The 22,259-nt window shown below is 37.8% G+C and overlaps 1 protein-coding gene across 1 annotated transcript in view; it reads right to left on the bottom strand.

The window, feature by feature from the left end:
- ENPP3 (ectonucleotide pyrophosphatase/phosphodiesterase 3) overlaps positions 1-22,259 on the bottom strand; it is a 73,220-nt gene that overhangs the window by 3,749 nt on the left and 47,212 nt on the right. Inside the window, exons 20-24 of the mRNA XM_079716081.1 lie at positions 15,239-15,393; positions 8,562-8,697; positions 5,943-6,020; positions 5,072-5,204; positions 3,106-3,262 (exon numbers count right to left, since the gene is read on the bottom strand). Coding sequence (XP_079572207.1) covers positions 3,106-3,262; positions 5,072-5,204; positions 5,943-6,020; positions 8,562-8,697; positions 15,239-15,393 — 659 coding nt within the window. The remainder of the gene's footprint in view (positions 1-3,105; positions 3,263-5,071; positions 5,205-5,942; positions 6,021-8,561; positions 8,698-15,238; positions 15,394-22,259) is intronic.

The raw sequence follows: 22,259 nt of genomic DNA, 5'->3' as shown, positions 1-22,259 counted from the left end.
GTTCTAATGCTGGTGGAAATGTTGGCTGAATTGCACTTATTAAGGTACAGCTTGTGTATGTACAGTACTTTGTGGGTGATTTGATTCTGGGTGATTTTATCTGTAAACAATTTCACTTTATGTTGACTTTAGAATGTAATTCCTTAATAAAATGTGATTTCTTTATAATGGCTACCATTTGCTTACTATTTATTTAGAATTCTTAGAGGTTTATATGAAATATCTTATTTAATTTTCAAAACAACATCATGAGGGGGTGAGTTTTTTATACATTTGAAGAAAGTGACACTCAATTGCTTGCCCAAAGAGGCCAAATCAATAACTGAACCCAGATATCCAACACCAAAACTCATGCATTTGCGTTCTATTCTATACTGCTTTTCACATACCCTCCTAGATATTCAACTAGTTTCTTAATTGGAAGACCACCAACAGCAAATGTATCCTTCCCAAAACAACTGATTGTCTTATATATTTCCTGGCCAATCACACCTAAATTTTCAGTCACCTTTGGCTCTATCATCCTCTCTTCCTTCCCTATATCTAATTGACAGTCACATCTTATTAATGTCACAATCTTTCTTATAATTATAGCTTGGTTTATGTTTGTTTCATACTCATCATATTATGCCTCATAGTTATCTTTATAGATATCATAGCCTGATTACTACACTGCCAATTCCTTAAAATTTTGGAATATGTCCAATTTATTAATGATCATGGCTTATTCAATAGAGATGATGGCCTGTTAATTTTGAGATCATCTCCACATTGGATGTTCAGGGAAAGCTTCATACCATTTGTACTTTATCTTGAAGTGTAGGTGGAATTTTTAGCAGATGGAAAAGAAGGACATTCTAGAAGAGAGAAGACCATAAGCAAGAACATGGAGGTAGGGAAAATCAAGGGGTGTTCAAGTAAATTCAAGAACCTCAGTTGGCCTGGAACTTGGGTCTGCAAAGTCAACTGACGGTAAATGGTGAAGAGCCTTAAGTACAGGCTGGGAGATTTTTGTTTATTTTTGTAGTTTTATTCAGCGTAGATAGATAATCAAATGGATGAGAAGGGATGTCGTCATGAAAAACTAAATTTTAAGATGAGCAACTTGATAGTGAAATACAGAGGTGAAGGGGAGGAGGACAGGAGACAGTAAAACTACTTAAGATTCATTTTCAAAAGTCCTGATAGAAGACCATAAGGTCCTAGACCAGGGATAGCAAATCATTTCTTCTTTTCACACCCATTCTAACCAATCCAAAATGGCTACCTAGAACCTCTATGATAAAGAACTATTTATTCCTGATTCAGTGGAAAAGAGCACCACACCGTATCAGTCACCAAAGTCTGCCACTGGAAGAGGAAGTGAAGAATGACGGCTTCCCCTTGTCTCGACTAAATAAACTTCTGACAGGACAGAAGAGATTCAACTACACAACATCTCCTGATAGCTTCTTGTTTGGAAACTCTTCCTCATTCTAGGACTATGAGTGACCCACTGTTTAGCCTCTAAACTTTGCCATCCATCTTGAGTCACTGAAAGCAACCATTCAACACTCAAGTTCAAATCCTATCTTCAAGACTCAGCTAGAATGTCGCCTTCCTTACCAGAAAGTATTTTTCCTTTGAAATCCTACTACATTTTATCTGTCCCTCTTTGTGCTACTGATTTTTCTTTCTTTTATTTTACTAGGCTTCTAAGTGATAGACTATGAGCCTTTTTTGCTAGAATTCATGTCTGATTTATCTGTGTATTGCCCATAGCACACAGTATGGTGAAGGCAGTTATGTGTTGAACAGATGAGAGAATAGAGATGAATCCCAACCTGGCTTAGAACCTAAGCTTTAATTTCCATCTCTACTAACTCATGGGATTTTCCATGTGAACGCCCATTTCTACAAACCAGATGTACCTACACTTAATTATCCTACCTACCTGCCAAAACAGTTCTCATTCCTAACTTCCCTCTTTTTTTCCCCCTAATTACCTGCATTTAAAATCTCTGATTCAGCTTTGAGTCTCCCTTTCCCTTTGGCTCTTGCATCCAGCCAGTTGCCAAGTCCCTCCCTTCTTCATTTCCTCCACAGAAGAGTCTTCCTAATCCTTTCAATCTGTTCGAATTCTGCCCATCCTTCAGGGCCCAGCCCTACTCCCACCTCAATTTATGTAAACTTTATTGGTTATTCCAGCCAAAAGTGTTTTGAATCTGAAACACTACACACTTACAACAGTATTTGAAAATGAATCCCAACTTTGTAATGTCTCTTATTCTAATTTTTAAAATAATTCTTATATGATCAACTGGCCCATTTATGTGTCTGTATCTCATTTATATATCAAAGTTATATATGAACTCCTTGAGGGCAGAGACAATGTATTCTTCCTTGGTGCATTCTAAAAAGCTTCTATCATGATACTGTTTACTTAATAAGTATTCAATATATTAGCTGAATGACTTCAGTAAAACCCAATTAACCAGAATACATATGTTTTCTATAAAGAACATATATGAAGTTGAAGTAACTATTTACATATAATTTGCCTTGATCCAAAATGTTTTGAGGTGGCCTTTGAGGTGATGTTAAAAAAGGAATGTTATTTGAGCTAACTTATTTTGTAAATACATATATGTATATATGTATTTAGGTAAATATATATACATATATATACACACTATATATATATGTATTTTCAGACCTCATGTTTCAAGTTGATGGAATTTTTAAATTTACATATTCATTTAAGAAACATTAATTTAGTGCCAACTTTGGGACAGAACCTTAAGGTTTGCATTCAGAATAAAAAGCCTAATAAGATACAACCCCTTTCCTTATTAGTGAATGTGAATAAAATATATCTAAATAAAATATATGACATGCATATATAAACACATGTTCATGTAAGCATATACATGTTTAAATTGATATTAATTACATAGAGATCAGCAGTCTAAGGAAAAGTTCAAAACTGAGGTCATATTTACTACAACTCTAACCCATGAAACACCTAGAAAATATACTGTAGTCAGAGCCACTTTTATGAAAGCCCAGATGAGCTCTGACTAATCATTTTCTCAGGGCCCAGGGCCTCTCCAGGAGCATACTCACGGGACAGCTCTCCACGTTGGTAGGTCGGTGAGGGATGACAAAGGGTAAGACGTCCAACCACCCAGGGCAGGCGTCGGGGGGTTGGCTCTTATTTTTACAACTGGTCAACACCACGAAGTAGTGTGTTGGGATGGGAACACTGGTGTTGACTACATATCTAAAAACATAATTGAAAAGATTTGATGTTATTATACTTTTGCTTCTGAAGATTAGAAACGTCTTTATATATTTTTAAAGAAATGTCAAAGTAAAATTATAGTAAAAGAAAGTAAATAAATAGAAAATACAAAATCTTACCACACATTTTTAAACCTTAATGAGCCTGAATCAAGATTATAGAAGTCCAAGCCTGGTCATTTTAACATCATGGGAAAATATTAAAATACAATGAAAAGCAGAGCATGGTATTCTGCCTCCTAGCTTTGTTGACTTATACATCACAGTGACATTTCCTAATAGAGCAGGGGCTGGAAATGAAGGAGCTGGGATTTCAACTGTAGCTGCGCACTTCTACTAGTCATTTGGATGTGTACTAATCCTCTAATAGTCTATGACTTTCTAACTCTCCTCAACTTTAACATGGAGGTTTTCCTATGCTACCAATTTCGCAGTATAGACGGGGACAAATCCATACAACTGATATGACAGTCCTTTAGTCTCAGATAACAAACATGAAAGTGCTTTTAAAAGTTTCAAGTGCGGGCTTCCCTGGTGGCGCAGTGGTCGAGAGTCCGCCTGCCAATGCAGGGGACACGGGTTCGTGCTCCGGTCTGGGAGGATCCCACATGCCGCGGAGCGGCTGGGCCCGTGAGCCATGGCCACTGAGCCTGCGCGTCCGGAGCCTGTGCTCCGCAACGGGAGAGGCCACAACGGTGAGAGGCCCACGTACCGCAAAAAAAAAAAAAAAAAAAAAAGTTTCAAGTGCAAAATAAGGGTAAGCTATTAGTATGAGTCCACTAAAAGGAAAATGAACTGGTATAAGTAGTAATGTATTACTGTGATTTAGAATCAGAGCTAGACTGTCTGGGTTCTGGCTTTACTACTTGGCTGTGGAACTTAGACAAGTTAGTTAACCTCTCTGTGCCTCAGTTTCCTTTTCTAAATGGGAACTAATGGAATCTAACATGTGGATGTTTTTCAGATTAAATGAAGTATCTGTAAATTCTTAGAAGCATACCTAGCATGGAGTAAAGTGCTATCAAATAGTTTGCTAGGATTATTAAATGGTGAAAGACAGGATCAATAGACACTGAAATAAGGACAAGGCAAACAAAATTTAAGGTCACACACTTAGTGATGATGAATGTTATCTTATCAGAAGGTATAAGTAGAAATCATTGCTTTACATAATCTAGGCTTAGTACAATAGTTTAGTACTGTCCATTTTGATAATAAAGAGAAATCATGGATGACACTTCTAAAACTCTCTATTCCTGTGTGCTGGGTTCAAAAGTAATTCTTAGCAACATGTATGACCAGGTTTAGTACAAAGATGTACAGTTTAGTAGGACTAGTTTTCTATAGGAAGCCTACACTATCTCCTGGGAGATACTTTTATGAATCATCCACTATCCAAAATATTGGGCAGTATTTTGAATAGTCACTTCTTGATTTTTTAATTTATTGCTGAACTGGTTCTCTATTTACTGATAGCACAGTGAGTCTTCCCTACCTCCTTAACCTTGACAAAACCACGTTTTCCCTTTCACATTGGTTTAGAAATTTTCCAAATAAAAATTTTTCTAAACTATTCCTGGACATTTTTTTCTTTGCCTATTAGTTTAAATCTTTGCCATATAAAATTTTTGCTAAATATTTAGATAGACTAGTTGAAAATAGTCAACAATTGCATCTCTATATAAATATGTAATGTTTAGAACACTGAGCTTTAATTTTAAATATTGAGGTTTCCCCTTATGATACCCTATTGCCAAATCAAAAGTCCATTTTGTTTCAAATTACTTACTCTGTAATTTCATCTGGAGCATCAAAATGACCATCGTAATTATAATCAAATATTGGTCCACTAACCACATTGACTCCATTTCTTTCCATGGCATGTTTTACAAGAAGAACTCTATGGAAGTAATTCCACATTGCTAAAAATAAAAGAATAAAGCATTAAAAATGTCTGCCTCTATTGAACGTGTAAATATTTTCTATTATAAACAGGTACATTTAAATAGCATCCAATTCTGCTTTAATACTTGTCAGTGGTCATTGAGTAATACTGCAAAATAGTCTATGCAACAAAAATAAACAGCCACATCCATGATAGCTTTTTGTTGTTGATGTAGTCACAGTCTCGAAATTATAGTTAAATATGTCTCCAAATGCCTCCCTAGGGCTGAGTTGCTTTGGGGACTGTATTAAAAAAGGTCAGAACACACATACTGCCTTATTAATTGTGACTCTAGGGACAAACACTTTTCATTTACTTATGGTGAGTATCAGTAAAATTTTATTTTGTGGTTAGCTCTTTACAGTAAAATTAGGATTAAAAAATTATCAAAATTCTAGCAACAAGTCATCCAAAGTTGAAGTAAGTTGAAAAGAATTTACGTTAGACATCCTTCCTGTTTCAATATTTAAAACATTAGAACAGGGACTTCCCTGGAGGTCTAGTGGTTAAGACTCCGTGCTTCCACTGCAGGGGTCATGGGTTCAATCCCTGGTCGGGGAACTAATATCCCGCATGCCACAAGGTGCGGCCAAAAAAAAAAATTAGAACAAAATGACTGATAACAGGAACAAATTGAAATAAAAGATGTGTTTAGTTTAGAAGTTCAAGGAGTTACTTGGGTATTTTAAAATTAATAATCTAAGTATATACTTACTTTTGAATGCTTCATACATAGGGACCAAATTACTTGTAATTAAAGCATCATATTGACTATCAGAAGTTCTACTGTTTGCTGCAAAACAAATGAATTTTATTAAATCTAGCTATAAGAGAAAGTATGACATTCCACATAATAGGCCCATTAGTATTACATACTAATGTAAATTTATTAACACATGAAACACAGAGATACAAAGCACTCTCCAGTGGAAGTCATCAATAATGCAGGCAGTTTTATGCATTTGATTGATACCTATAGTGGGCTGGTGACCCTCAAGAAGATAGGTCCACGTCCTAACCCCCCATTACCTCTGAATGTGATAGGTAGGAAAATAGTGTCTTTGCAAATGTAATTGAAAGTTCAAGATGAGGGCTTCCCTGGTGGCCCAGTGGTTGAGAGTCCGCCTGCCGATGCAGGGGACACGGGTTCGTGTCCCGGTCCGGGAAGATCCCTCATGCCACGGAACGGCTGGGCCCGTGAGCCATGGCCACTGAGCCTGTGCGTCTGGAGCCTGTGCTCCGCAACGGGAGAGGCCACAACAGTGAGAGGCCCGTGTACCGCAAAAAAAAAAAAGAAAAAAAGAAGTTCAAGATGAGATTATCCTGGATTTAGGGTGGGTTCTAAATCCAGTGACTGGTGTCCTATAAGGAGAAGGCGGATTGAGAAGAGGAGAGACTCAGGAGAGAAAGCTATACGAAGATGGAGGCAGAGATTGGAGTGATGCAGCTACAAGCCAAGCAACACCTGGAATCCCCAGATGCTGGAAGAGGTAAAGAAGGATTCTATCCTACATTCTCTCTTGCAAAGGGAGCGTGGCCCTGTCAACACCCTCATTTCAGACTTCTGGTCTCTAGAACTTTGAGAGAATAAACCTCTGTTGTTTTAAGCCACCAAGTTTGTGGGTAATTTGTTACAGCAGTCTCTAGAAAACAAATGTAATACCGATAGGAAAGCATCGTTATTGAATATACATAAAATAACAATGCTATGATAAATAACTCTTCCAAAGTAAAATTTTCTTAAGAAGGTGGGTTTTAACTCAGTGAAGACTGCTGACAGCACCACAAATGGTTGTCTTTGAAGACACATGGACTTGCCATCTAGAGGAGTGTGTGCTGAGTTTGTGTGCTCTGGAATCAGACTGCCCGGGTTGGAATCCCAGCTCCACTGTCCGCCAGCTGACCCACTTGGGCAAAGCGCTATGTCCCTCTGTACTTCATTTGTCTCATGGCATCTCTCTCACTGAAATATTGTGAGGATTTAAACTGCTGCAAGCCTATGAATGTTTATTATAATGCTTTTTATATTTAAACTACCCTTGGCTACCTTAACTAATATTCAAATGAAAGGCCAATGTATGGGAACCAAAAGGCAAGGAGAAGCAAGATTTTTTTGTCTTTTTCTTTAAGATTTCACATGCTGCTCACGGTCCTCAGATCCTCTACAAGCCTTTTCTACTTGTTAAACTAAACTTTGAAAGTTGTAAAGTCAATGAACATAACATTATCTTCTTTTCAGGAAACATAAGAATTTGCTTAGAATGGAAATGCTCACAATTTGTAATGGAGAGTTAGAAGGTGGTTTCATTCAATCCTTAATATTTTTTGAGACAAGCTGTTTAGTTTTTCATTTCATTTCCTTGTCAAGACAAACATTTATAAATCAACCAATATCTTAGGGCTTAACAGATACAATTTTATAATGCCAATTTAAAATTTTTTATTAATAAAATGTTGCAACTATTTAAGGTTTATCCTAGGGTTTAGATAAATTTGGTGGCGCTCTAATTGTCTCTAGATATTGTAACAAGATATATCAGTTTATTATCCTAATTCTCTGTTTTAGGAATTTTACATTGATGTGCTACTTGATTTCACTAGGCCTTTTTTTCCCACTATAAATCTCAGAACCTCTAAATTATAAATCTCTAAATTGACCTCTTTGGTCATGGCTTCCACAAAAATGAAACCAAATATCTGGAGAAATCCCATTATCAGAAGCTGAAATTGTTGAAAATCTCATGAGTAAATCAAGGAAATGACAATCCCTGCTGAACAGAGAAGAGATTTGGGCTTTAGAAAAATCACATTGGCTTTTGCACGTTCCCAGGAGAGAAGGTTTCTGAAAAAATATTTCAAGTTTATTCAGCTGCTTAATCCACATAAAGCTGTTGGATATACAGCCTGAGCGAGAGGCCCAAATTCCAGCCTGATTTGTCTTCACAGGCACAGCTGCATTCTCAATGCAAGCCTTAGCTTGGCCAGTCACCAGAAAAAAAAAAAAAAGAAAGAAAAGAAAAAAAAAAATGTTTTTTTAGACGCTTGTGTCCCTCTCCAAAGAATCTTCAGTTTTAAAATTAAACTTAAACCTGCCGAACTCTCTGAACATCTGGGCCAGATTAGAGCTGATGTGTGGTTCCCAGTGCAAAATTTATTAGTCTTTATTATAGCTGTTGCACTGCTCCAGGCCAGCCCACAATCACTGGAAGCCTCCTGGGCAGCTAGTTTAGCCCAAGCAGGTAGTTTTGGTTGGGAGCATATGTTTAGGGCACATGCCCACATCCAGTTGATGAGGGCTTTCTAAGCTGCTGCTCTAAAAAAGAGTTATACAAACCAGGAGGATAGAGGAAGCCGTGGGTGATATTCTTGTCTGCTAAATAGAAGGAACAATTTTGGCTCTCAGAAGGAGCAATCCTGACATCAGCCCGCAGACAGTCTGGGACAGTGGGAGGAAGAGGCGATGTGTCTCCCTGTTGAAAGAGAGAAAAGAAAAAAAAAAAATGACGCCCACATTGTGGCTCACCCATCGCCTTACTTGGTTTGTAACTTCCCTAGAATGTTTTTCATTTAACCTTTTCTTATTTTGTTAGTGAATCAGGTCTACGCAAGCAATGGAAATGGATGTCTTCAGCAATGTTTTCTTCTGTGGTTCCCTTCTGGTTAGGGACATGGGAAGGGCAAATCAAATACACCTTGGAAAGGAATATTTGCAGGTAAAAACCTGAATTGAGTGCAGAGGGATAATGAGACCTACTGCTAAAAACCCAAATCCATTTCAGGCTCTAACTTTAGGTGGTGATATATACTGTGCTTGCAAATAAAAATTGAAAATAAAATAAAAATTGAAAATAAAATATAAACTTTTTTTTTTTTTTTAATTTTTTTTTGTGGTATGCGGGCCTCACTGTTGTGGCCCCTCCCATTGGGGAGCACAGGCTCCGGACACGCAGGCTCAGCGGCCATGGCTCACGGGCTCAGCTGCTCCACGGCATGTGGGATCTTCCCGGACGGGGGCATGAACCCACGTCCCCTGCATTGGCAGGCGGACTCTCAACCACTGCATTACCAGGGAAGCCCCTATAAACTATTTTTAAAATACAGATATGACTTAAGGATAATATTCTTCAGTTGAGCAAGAACTTCTAATTAACCTAAGATTAACTCAAAGAAGCTGTAGTTGTATAAATTTACTTATTTGGGGACTTTAATAAATTTGTAGCTATGCCTTATTCATCTTGAAGTATAGGAATATATTTTTTATAATTTTCTTTGCAACTTTAAAGACTAATACAATCATTTATTTACTAGCAGGCATCTATAAATGTGCTGCCTAAGTACTTAAGGTAATACAGTATTACATAATATTCTGATGAGCATATAATTATGAGTATGTAAACATCTTGCTATTCATTTAATTTTTTCAGAAATTTTGATTTATATGCCTTCTACTGCCCACAACATATATACTTCTTAAAAAATTATTTTGTAATTTATAAAAAAGAAGATTAAATTAAATTAGAATGTTCTTCCTCTATTCACTATATTGTGCTAAAAGCAAAAATTAGCTATGGTGTCTAAAACATATGTGGTAATTATTTTATAATATATGCACATATCAAATCATCACATTGTACACGTTGTAAATTTACACAATGTTATATGTCAATTATATCTCAATAAAGCTGGGGAAAAACAAATAAATAAAATGTACAAGATCAATTCACAAAGGAAAAGGCAGCATACACTGTGCGCTATATTCATAGGCAGGAGAGCCCCATGATGAGATATAGGACAGGAAGGAGATGAAGATGAGGGGAAACACAAGCAAGGATGTACCTCTAACATGCTGCAACACTCCGGTTGGAAAACACTATACAGCAGTGGAGTAAATTTCTCAACTTGATTGTACACAAACATTTATCTCTGCTCCCTTCTGAAATCCCATTAAAAGAACAGTAATGATGAAGACACATAAGAGATGATAAGAAATTTTCAGAAACTGGAAGTCAGATAAGTATATTTGCTTACTACTGTAACCTTGACTTGGTAAACCAGTAAACACTGATAACAAAGAGCCTCTGGTTGGGAAAAACCCAAAGAAACTGATTCCTTCTGTAGAACACCAGAAGCGTAACACTTGGAGTCTCCTAAAGACAGGGGATGTATGTAAAGTTGGAAAAAAGAGGATAGGTTGAAAGTCTGTAAAAGAGGCCAGACAGAAGCTTTACTCACTGGGGAGGTTGATCCAAAGAGACAACCAGACTAAAGGACACAAGGCACCCTGGAAAGCAGGTGAAAGCAATGGAATTAAATTTTAAAATCTATGCACTGAATGGTAAGATTCCCTCCAGTCTCATCACCCCCGTGTATGTTGGTTCACATGAGAAGTGTCCTTTCTTTGAAAAACAAACCAGCCTGAAAAGAAAACTAGATACAGTTGGGAGTCCCCAACAAAATGTCTGGCTCTCCTCCTGATTAACCTATAATGAAGCCTATCAGCTGGCAAGCTCAGCCCTGTAGCTTAGTGCCTCACCCTTAAAATATGAGCTGACAGCCAAGGACCACCAGATATGCATTGGGGTTGGGGAGAGGAACCAAGAAGAAAAAGAGACAATACAGACAGTAGAAGAAAACTCACTTCTCAGAGAGATGAGAGTATGTATGGCATCCATAGAGAAAGAGCAGAAAGCATTTAAAAAGGAAAGAGATAACAGAAAGAGCTCTTGGGATTTAAAAATATGACAACAGAAATAAAATTTTCAATAAGCTCTAGAAGATGAAATTGCAGATATTTCTCAAAAAGTGAATTAAAGACAAGAGATGGAAAAAAGGAAGGCACATATAAACACATTAGAAGTCTAATGTCCTATTAATTTTGAAGAAAAACTGTTTCTAAAATTCTAAAGCTAAGCCATCAATTAAGCATATAGATAGAATAAAAACACTTTGAGATGCACAAAGTCTCAAATATGTATCTTCTCTTCTTCCTTTATTAGGAAGCTCCTCAGTGATATAGTCACCCAAACAAGGAGTAGACCAAGAAATATGAAGATATTAGTATTAGATGCAGTGTATCTGCTCCCACCATTTATTTCATTCTCCTTCTGGTGCAGATACTAGAAAGCTAAAAACATTTGTTTATATTCTTTCAAAAACTTATAGTGAACAATTCTGAATGACCAGGTTTCTTCACTTGTTGTAAAGGGGCACATAGAGACGATGCAAAGTGGGAGAACTAGGGAGATTGACAGCTGACCCAGTCAGCCCTATAGACACCCAGAATATTGTGAGTTGATGTTTCCTACCACACAACTTACCATTTTACTTCAAGAAATATATAATACATGAATGTAACCATTGATGCATTTTCCATAATATAAGGAAAGTAAAATGCCTATATTCAATAGTTAAAATTATAAAAAATCTTAAGGAGGGAAGTTTATTGTAATTTTAATGAGCCTGCAGCTATGGAAGTTGTGCTCAAACAATTCAGTTGGGCAAAATGTTTACTATTTTCTCAAAGTGGCATAGACCTTGGGTTGGGAGAAAAGGACCAGGATGGCTTTAGTCAGAAAGTACTAAAAAAAGTTACACATTCTCTGCGAACTGAAAATCTTAGATGTGTTTCTTATATATCAAACTTGAACCCCCAAATATAAATATATCAAGACTGGGAAAGACAGGATATGGCCTCCTTTATAAAAGTGAGATCATGCAGTAGGCAGCTCTCTAGAAGGATGGAGGGGAGGTATAGTCACATCATTTCTGCATCTTGGGCTCTTGAGGAAAGGCATAGTGAACTGCCACCTTACCACCCCACCACTGCCCTACACACACACACACACACACACACACACACACACACACACACACACACAAATAGTTTCATCCTTCCATCTGTTCAGAGTTCCTTAGAGTTTTTTAAGCCAGGGGATAGAAAGTCAGGAAAACAATAAATAGAATTCAGACATTCAGATGAAATCTGAACTCTAGCTCTCAAAATTCTTCAAGGGAAGTAGATGATAAGCACAGACAGGAAAGTGAGATACTTTCTTTTCTAGTCTGGCATGGAGACAAAATAGAACTTAAACAAGCGATAAAACTATTTTTATTGAAGTTATATAGACTCTCCTTATCTGTAGACTGAATGTCAAAGCTAAAACGTATTTATTTGAAGACTGGATAATTGTGATCTTGCCTTATGGTAAGGATAATAATTATACACGTGTTTAAATTATTTTTCTGGTCGTGATTTTTTTCTATAGGGAAAAATATTTCTTATAGTTCAAAAAACAAAACAAAAAAAAACCTTTGCAATACACAATAATGTCCTTAGTTTTTAAAGACTCACAAAACACATTTGGGTCATAATTTACAATATCAGTGCTAACAAGCTTTAGAAACAAAAAAGACTTTGTAAAAATTTAGTTATGGGAGATTTTTCAAAGTGTACTAGATTTTCTTCTCTGAAAAAGCCCTTCGACTTCATATTCAATTTCTGAATTAGATATGCTAAATAATTGTAATTCTTGCTATTATTTTTAATTTTCCACCTAGCAACATAAAAAACAATTCTCATCTTCCTACTGAGGAGGGCCAAAAGCAAAACCCTTATACAGTCTGATCAACCTTAATGGTTTTGAAGCAATTGCTGTAGGACCATGATTTCAAATCACAGCTACTTCCCCCAAACTCTTCTGAGATAATAACAACAACAATTAGAAAACCCACCAAAACCACAGAAAAACAAAAGTTCCATAAAACTTAAAGATACAAGCCAATTGGGTCCATGCTCCAAAAAGTGCTTATTTAAAGTCTGAGTTTTCAAACACAGAGCTAATTTACAACATTTCTATGTGAATCTCAAAACATCCTTGTATGTAATTTTCTTGAACCACTACATACTAACAGAGTAATTTCTGAATTAGAAAGCAGAAAATTGCTAGAATTCCATCCTCTCACATGGAAGGAGAAATACACAAGTAGTTCTGTGGGATCCTGAAAGGACAGGAACTCTGGGTAACAAAGAAGCTAGTTTTAAAACAATAACAAAAAAAGAATTGTACTAAACTCTTAGTCTGAGCCCACTTGAAATCCTCTGCCTTTGGTTTCCGTTAAAGCTCATATAAATTCAGGAATGCAAGACAGCAGGGGAAAGTATTAAAAACATAAACATTCCCCTTAACTCCACATAATCCCTGGTACCTAGACTTTTCAAAATAGAGAATTGAATAATAAAACTGGCCTTGAATATACTGCCCCTCTCAAAATCAAAAACAAAATAGAAATTATTTTAAGGAATAAATAACTTCATATTATTGTTTCATAGTACGCTTCATAGCATGTTGAAGAAAATCATAGACAACTGAACACTGTGCATATTAAGAAAGTGATGCTGCCATTAACCATACATATGAACTCAGGTAACTTTGTAAAATATTTGCTCACGTTGGAAAACAACATTAGTGCTCTCCTACCACTGACCACAATTAAACCATTGTCAGCGGGAGAGTTGGCTTTCAGAACACATAAAGCCATAATTAGTAGTGGGAAAATATGCTTATTCCAGAAATCTTGAATTGGAACAAGAAGAGTAAATAAACTGGATACAACCAATCATTTCCTTTCCATAAAAAGAGATGGAAGATCTGTACCCTTAACAAGAACAGTAATAGGTAGGGGTTTGTCATCAGAATCTTTGTATCTAAAATACTAAGATTTCCTCTACAAAAACAGCTTCCTGATTATTTACCCTTCTGGTTGGAAGTACTGCTTCATCTTCAGTTCTTTAAAAATAATGGTTGGGATTAATTTATCTAATGCATTCACTCAATAACCATTTACTGGGCAGCGGTATTGTGCCGGGGAATACATTAAATAAAACCATTCCTGCCATGAAGGAGTGTTTGGGCTGATTTTTGGCAGACTTTGATTTTTGCTTTAATTTACATTTCCCTGATTGCTAATAAGTTTCAGTTGCTTGGTTCATATCCTTTGCCCATTTTTTAACTAAGATGCTTGCCATTCTCTTGTTTATTGGTAGAAATTTACTAGCCATTCCGGATCCTAATTAGTATTCTGTATACTCATCACTTGTTTCTTATATGCAGTGCAAATATATTGTCCCACCCATAACTTCATATTTTTGGTCACACATTAATGTTAAAGTAGTGAATTAATCAGTTTCCTCTATGTAATTTTTGTTTTTGTTGTTGTTCTGTGTCTTAAGAAATCCTTCTCTATCCTGAGGTCATGAAGATATACACAAAGGAAAATATGGACTTGCTGTTCACATTTAGGTCTATAAATTCACCATCAATTTAATTTTGCATGTGGTGTAAAGTAGGGATCTAATATTTCTTTTTCTTATGGTAGCCAATTGTCCCGGTGATATTAATTGAAAAGGAGTTTGCCAGATAGTGAAAGAGGTAAGAGGATTTAAACAATTGGATTCTCAACCTCAATCTGCAGAGACCTGTAACATAGGACACCTATACATGTAAGTCTAGCCTGGCTTCTTAGAGTACTAGATCTTTTAGGGAAGGATTACCTCTTATTCACATTGTGTTTACTGTGCCTACCACGGTACACAGCAGATAGTATAGTATTTTAAAGTAATCAAATAAATAACAAAACCCTTTATAACTTAGTTACCATCACCTTTTAGGTGCACCCACCATATACTTGGGAAATACCAAATGAAATGTGTGCCTCTGTACTTCCTGTTGCTTCTCTTTGAAATCTTTTTTTCTACCTGCCATACCAATTAGCCAATTGGCCTGTAAACACTCTGCTTTCTCCAGGCAAAACACAATGTATTCCTCTTTGGCACCCATGTAGCACCTACAAGTACTTATAAGTAAAACCTGGGACGTTGTCTTATCAATACAAGCCACAGGTCCATTGAGCTCCCTTTAGGATCTCTACTGCAAATCAAAATTCAACTTTTAGTATAGTAAAGAACTACAATTTCTTTCCAGCCTGTGTGAATCAATGGACACAGGAACTTACCGGTTTAGGGACTGTATATGAACTCCAAAGGGGCATCCTGCTAGTTTTGTCAAATCCACTGACATATTCCCTGTGATAAAGAAGACAGAGTTCCTTGTTCTTCTGTATAACCCTGGGCCTTCCAAATGGCAAATTTAGTATCTCTGTTGTTTTTACTAAAATAAAAATAACATAAAATAAAAATGTTTGTGAAAATTAGCAAATGTTTCTATGTATAGTAACTACCCATCTCTGATGGATTATTATTTTCCAGGTACTCTGATAGCTATTTTACATATTTAACCTCTTTTAAGTCTTACAACAACCCTATGAGGTAGGTGTTATTATTCCATTCTATAAATTATAAAACTAAGGCTTAGATAACTTATTTAGCTAAACAGCTAACAGTTCACAAGACATATCCGAAGAGATAAAACTTTAAAATCAAAAGCACATACTTTATAACAAAGAAGACTTACTTTAATAATTGTCCTAGGAAAGAAATTGGAATTTTATTAAAAGTATGCCTACTGTATTTATTCATTTTTAATTGTCTGCCATTAGTCTAAATTTCACCAGTTACTGATGGTTAAAAAATGTGCAGGGTATTCATGCCATGGAATAACACTCAGTAGATTACACTCATAAGAAGAAGAACACTCATAAGAAGATTGTCAAAACAGCCAACGTATTTACTGAACTGTTACTGTGTGCCAGGCACCATTCTAAGTACACACATATGTTAACTCATTTAGTCTTCATAACAACTCTAAAAGTAAGTATTTCCATTTTACAATGATGAAACAGGCCTAGAGAGTTCAATACAAGGATACTTGAAAGATAACAGGTTGATTGTAGTTAATAACACAGTATTGCACATTTGAAAGTCACTAAGAGAGTAAATCTTTTTTTTTTTTTTTGCGGAACGCGGGCCTCTCACTGTTGTGGCCTCTCCCTTTGTGGAGCACAGGCTCCGGAGGCGCAGGCTCAGCAGCCATGGCTCACGGGCCCAGCCGCTCCACAGCATGTGGGATCTTCCCGGACCGGGGCACGAACCCGTGTCCCCTGCATCGGCAGGCAGACTCTCAACCACTGCGCCACCAGGGAAGCCCAAGAGTAAATCTTAAAAATCCTCATCACAAGAAAAAAAAATTTTTTATAACTATGTATGGGGACAGATGTTAACTAGACTTATTGTGGTGGTCATTTTGCAATATATACAAATATTGAATCATTATATTGTACACTTGAAACTAATAAAATGTTATACGTCAATTATACTTCAGTTAAAAAATTTTTTAAGTAAAAAATAAAAGGGATAACAGCTAATAATAATACTGTTCCAGGGCAGACTCTGTTCTACATTCTTTCCATGGGTTAGCTCTTTTTTTAAAATTTTTATTTTACATCAGAGCATAGTTGATTAACAATGTTGTGTTAGTTTCAGGTGTGCAGCAAAGTGATTCAGTTATACATATATTCATGCATCTATTCTTTTTCAAATTCTTTTCCCATTTACGTTATTACAGAATATTAAGTAGCATTCCCTGTGCTATACAGTAGGTTCTTGTTGGTTATCTATTTTAAATATAGCAGTGTGTACATGTCATGGATTAACTCTTAATCTTTTCAATTACGTGAGGTGAGTACCATTATCATAGATGAAGAGACTGAGGCACAGAGAGTTAAGTAATTTGGCCCAGGTTACACAGAGGGGAAGAAGTAGACATAGGACTTAAACCCAGGCAGTTTGTCTCTTCACATCTAAAAAAGTGAATAGGGAAGGAGCCGGAGGAAGATGGCGGAAGAGTAAGACGCGGAGATCACCTTCCTCCCCACAGATACATCAGAAATTGGTCTACACGTGGAACAACTCCAACAGAACACCTACTGAACGCTGACAGAAGACCTCAGACCTCCCAAAAGGCAAGAAACTCCCCACATACCTGGGTAGGTCAAAAGAAAAAAAGAATAAACAGAGACAATAGGATATGGACGGGACCTGCACCAGTGGGAGGGAGCCGTGAAGGAGGGAAGGTTTCTACACACTACAAGCCCCTTCGCGGGCGGAGACTGCAGGTGGCAGAGGGGGAAAGCTTCGGAGTAGCGGAGGAGAGCACAGCAACAGGGGTGTGGAGGGCAAAGCAGAGAGATTTTGGCACAGAGGATCGGTGCCCTCAGGCACACACCAGCCCGAGAGACTTGTCTGCTCGGCCGCCAGAGCGGGCGGGGCTGGGAGCTGAGGCTCGGGTATCGGCTTTCAGTCGGAGCGCAGGGAGAGGTCTGGGGCTGGCGGCAGGAAGAGACCCTGAAGGGGTTAGTGCTAGCCCGGAGGGAGTCCGGGGAAAGGGTCTGGAGCTACCGGAGAGGCAAGAGACTTTTTTCCCTTTTGTTGCTTGGTGCGCGAGGAGAGGGCATTCCCCTCCCTCCCCTCTGCCTGAGTGAGCCAGAGCCCCCGAATCAGCGGCTCCTTTAAACCCGTCCTGTCTGAGCGAAGAACGGACGCCCTCCGGCGACCTACGCGCAGAGGCGGGGCCAGGTCCAAGGCTGAGACCCGGGAGCTGTGAGAGCAGAGACAGGGAAATCTCTCTGTGCAGCCTCCGAGGCAGCGGATTAAAGCTCCACGGTCCATTTGATGTGCCCTGCGTCTGTGGAGTGCATGAATAGACAGCGAATCATCCCAAATTGAGGAAGTGGACCTTGAGGACAAGATTTAAGACTTTCCCCCCCTTTTTTTTTCCTCTTTTTACAACGAATTACCTCAAATTAAGGAGGTGGACTTAGCAAGATTTCAGACTTTTCGCCCTTTTCCTCTTTTTACAACGAATTATCCCAAATCGAGGAGGTGGACTTGGAGAGCAAGATTTTTGATTTTTCCCCCTGCTCTCTTTTTGTGAATGTGTATGTGTAATCTTCTGTGTAAGATTCTCTCTGTATAGCTTTGCTTCCACCATATGTCCCAGGGTTCTTTCGGTCCGTGTTTTTTTTCAATAATTACTTTTTAATTTTAATAACGCTACTATATTTCATACTTTATTCTATTTTACTTCACCTGCTCTTTCTTTTTTTCCTCCCTTCCCTTCCTCCCTCCCTCCCTCCGCTCCTCCTTTCCTTCTTTCTTTTTCTTTCCTCCATCCCTCCCTCCCTCCCACCCTTCTTCTTTCCACTTTCTTTTTCTTTCCTTCCTCCCTCCCTCCCTCCCTCCCTCCTGTCTTTCTTTCTTTCTTTCCTTCCTCCCTCCCTCCCTCTCTTCTTCCATTCACTCTTCCTTTTGCTTTCATTCCTCCCTCCCTCCCTCCTTTCTTTCCTTTCTTTCCATCCTTCCTCCCTCCCTCCTTTCTTTCTTTCTTCCTTCCTTCCTTCCTTCCTTACTTCCCTTCTTCCTTTCTTTCAATCTCTCTTTCTTTCTTCTACTAATTATTTCTTTCTACTTTTTCTCACTGTTATTCTGAGCCGGGTGGATGAAAGGCTCTTGGTGCTGCAGCCAGGAGTTAGTGCTGTGCCTCTGAAGTGGGAGAGCCAACTTCAGGACACGGGTCCACAAGAGACCTCCCAGCTCCACATAATATCAAGCAGCGAAAATCTCCCAGGGATCTCCATCTCAACACCAGCACCCAGCTTCAGTCAACGACCAGCAAGCTACAGTGCTGGTCACCCTATGCCAAGCAACTAGCAAGGCAGGAACACAACCCCACCCATTAGCAGAGAGGATACCTAAAAACATAATAAGGCCACAGGCACCCCAAAACACACCACCAGACGTGGACCTGTCCACCAGAAAGACAAGATCGAGCTTCAACCACCAGAACACAGGCATTAGTCCCCCCCCACCAGGAAGCCTACACAACCTACTGAAACAACCTTAGCCACGGGGGACAGACACCAAAAACAACGGGAACTACGAATCTGCAGCCTGCAAAAAGGAGACCCCAAACACAGTAACATAAGCAAAATGAGAAAGCAGAAAAACACACAGCAGGTGAAGGAGCAAGATAAAAACCTACCAGACCTAACAAATGAAGAGGTAATAGGCAGTCTACCTGAAAAAGAATTCAGAATAATGATAGTAAAGCTGATCCAAGATTCCATTTCCCAGATCCAAAATCTTGGAAATAGAATAGACAATATGCAAGAAACAGTTAACAAGGACCTAGAAGAACTAAAGATGAATCAAGCATCGATTAAAAACACAATAAATGAAATGAAAAATACTCTAGATGGGATCAATAGCAGAATAACTGAGGCAGAAGAACGGATAAGTGAGGTGGAAGATAAAATAGTGGAAATAACTGATGCAGAGAAAGATAAAGAAAAAAGAATGAAAAGAACAGAGGACAGTCTCAGAGACCTCTGGGACAACATTAAACGCACCAACATTCGAATTATAGGGGTTCCAGAAGAAGAAGAGAAAAAGAAAGGGACTGAGAAAATATTTGAAGAGATTATAGTTGAAAACTTCCCTAATATGGGAAAGGAAATAGTTAATCAAGTCCAGGAGGCACAGAGAGTCCCATACAGAATAAATCCAAGGAGAAATACGCCAAGACACATATTAATCAAACTGTCAAAAATTAAACACAAAGAAATCATATTAAAAGCAGCAAGGGAAAAACAACAAATAACACACAAGGGAATCCCCATCAGGTTAACAGCTGATCTCTCAGCAGAAACTCTACAAGCCAGAAGGGAGTGGCAGGACATAATTAAAGTGATGAAGGAGAGAAACCTGCAACCAAGATTACTCTACCCAGCAAGGATCTCATTCAGATTTGATGGAGAAATTAAAACGTTTACAGACAAGCAAAAGCTGAGAGAGTTCAGCACCACCAAACCAGCTTTACAACAAATGCTAAAGGAACTTCTCTAGGCAAGAAACACAACAGAAGGACTATACCTACAATAACGAACCCAAAGCCATTAAGGAAATGGGAATAGGAACATACATATCAATAATTACCTTAAATGTAAATGGACTAAATGCTCCCACCAAAAGACACAGAGTGGCTGAATGGATACAAAAACAAGACCCATATATATGCTGTCTACAAGAGACCCACTTCAGACCTAGAGACACATACAGATTGAAAGTAAGGGGATGGAAAAAGATATTCCATGCAAATGGAAATCAAAAGAAAGCTGGAGTAGCAATTCTTATATCAGACAAAATAGACTTTAAAATAAAGACTATTAGAAGAGACAAAGAAGGACACTACATAACGATAAAGGGATCGATCCAAGAAGAAGATATAACAATTGTAAATATTTATGCACCCAACATAGGAGCACCTCAATACATAAGGCAAATACTAACAGCCATAAAAGGGGAAATCGACAGTAACACAATCATAGTAGGGGACTTTAACACCCCACTTTCACCAATGGACAGATCATCCAAAATGAAAATAAATAAGGAAACACAAGCTTTAAATGATACATTAAACAAGATGGACTTAATTGATATTTATAGGACATTCCACCCAAAAACAACAGAATACACATTTTTCTCAAGTGCTCATGGAACATTCTCCAGGATAGATCATATCTTGGGTCACAAATCAAGCCATGGTAAATTTAAGAAAATTGAAATTGTATCAAGTATCTTTTCCGACCACAATGCTATGAGACTAGACATCAATTACAGGAAAAGATCTGTAAAAAATACAAACACATGGAGGCTAAACAATACACTACTCAATAATGAAGTGATCACTGAAGAAATCAAAGAGGAAATTAAGAAATACTTAGAAACAAATGACAATGGAGACACGACGACCCAAAACCTATGGGACGCAGCAAAAGCAGTTCTAAGGGGGAAGTTTATAGCAATACAATCCCACCTTAAGAAACAGGAAACATTTCGAGTAAACAACCTGACCCTGCACCTAAAGCAATTAGAGAAAGAAGAACAAAAAACCCCCAAAGTTAGCAGAAGGAAAGAAATCATAAAGATCAGATCAGAAATAAATGAAAAAGAAATGAAAGAAACGATAGCAAAGATCAACCAAACTAAAAGCTGGTTCTTTGAGAAGATAAACAAAATTGACAAACCATTAGCCAGACTCATCAAGAAAAGAAGGGAGAAGACTCAAATCAGTAGAATTAGAAATGAAAAAGGAGAAGTAACAACTGACACTGCAGAAATACAAAAGATCATGAGAGATTACTATAAGCAACTCTATGCCAATAAAATGGACAACCTGGAAGAAATGGACAAATTCTTAGAAATGCACAACCTACCAAGACTGACTCAGGAAGAAATAGAAAATATGAATAGACCAATCACAAGCACTGAAATTGAAACTGTGATTAAAAATCTTCCATCAAACAAAAGCCCAGGACCAGATGGCTTCACAGGCGAATTCTATCAAACATTTAGAGAAGAGCTAACACCCATCCTTCTCAAACTCTTCCAAACAATATCAGAGGAAGGAACACTCCCAAACTCATTCTACGAGGCCACCATCACCTTGATACCAAAACCAGGCAAGGATGTCACAAAGAAAGAAAACTACAGGCCAATATCACTGATGAACATAGATGCAAAAATCCTCAACAAAATACTAGCAAACAGAATCCAACAGCACATTAAAAGGATCATACACCATGATCAAGTGGGGTTTATTCCAGGAATGCAAGGATTCTTCAATATACGCAAATCAATCAATGTGATACACCATATTAACAAGTTGAAGGAGAAAAACCATATGATCATCTCAATAGATGCAGAGAAAGCTTTCGACAAAATTCAACACCCATTTATGATAAAAACCCTGCAGAAAGTAGGCATAGAGGGAACTTTCCTCAACATAATAAAGGCCATATATGACAAACCCACAGCCAACATTGTCCTCAATGGTGAAAAACTGAAACCATTTCCACTAAGATCAGGAACAAGACAAGGCTGCCCACTCTCACCACTCTTATTCAACATAGTTTTGGAAGTTTTAGCCACAGCAATCAGAGAAGAAAAGGAAATAAAAGGAATCCAAATTGGAAAAGAAGAAGTAAAGCTGTCACTGTTTGCAGATGACATGATACTATA

Source organism: Hyperoodon ampullatus (genome assembly GCF_949752795.1).
Source record: "Hyperoodon ampullatus genome assembly, chromosome: 12".
Taxonomy (NCBI): domain Eukaryota; kingdom Metazoa; phylum Chordata; class Mammalia; order Artiodactyla; family Ziphiidae; genus Hyperoodon; species Hyperoodon ampullatus.
Note: the sequence above shows the minus strand (reverse complement) of the source record. Positions and strands in the feature narration are given on the sequence as shown.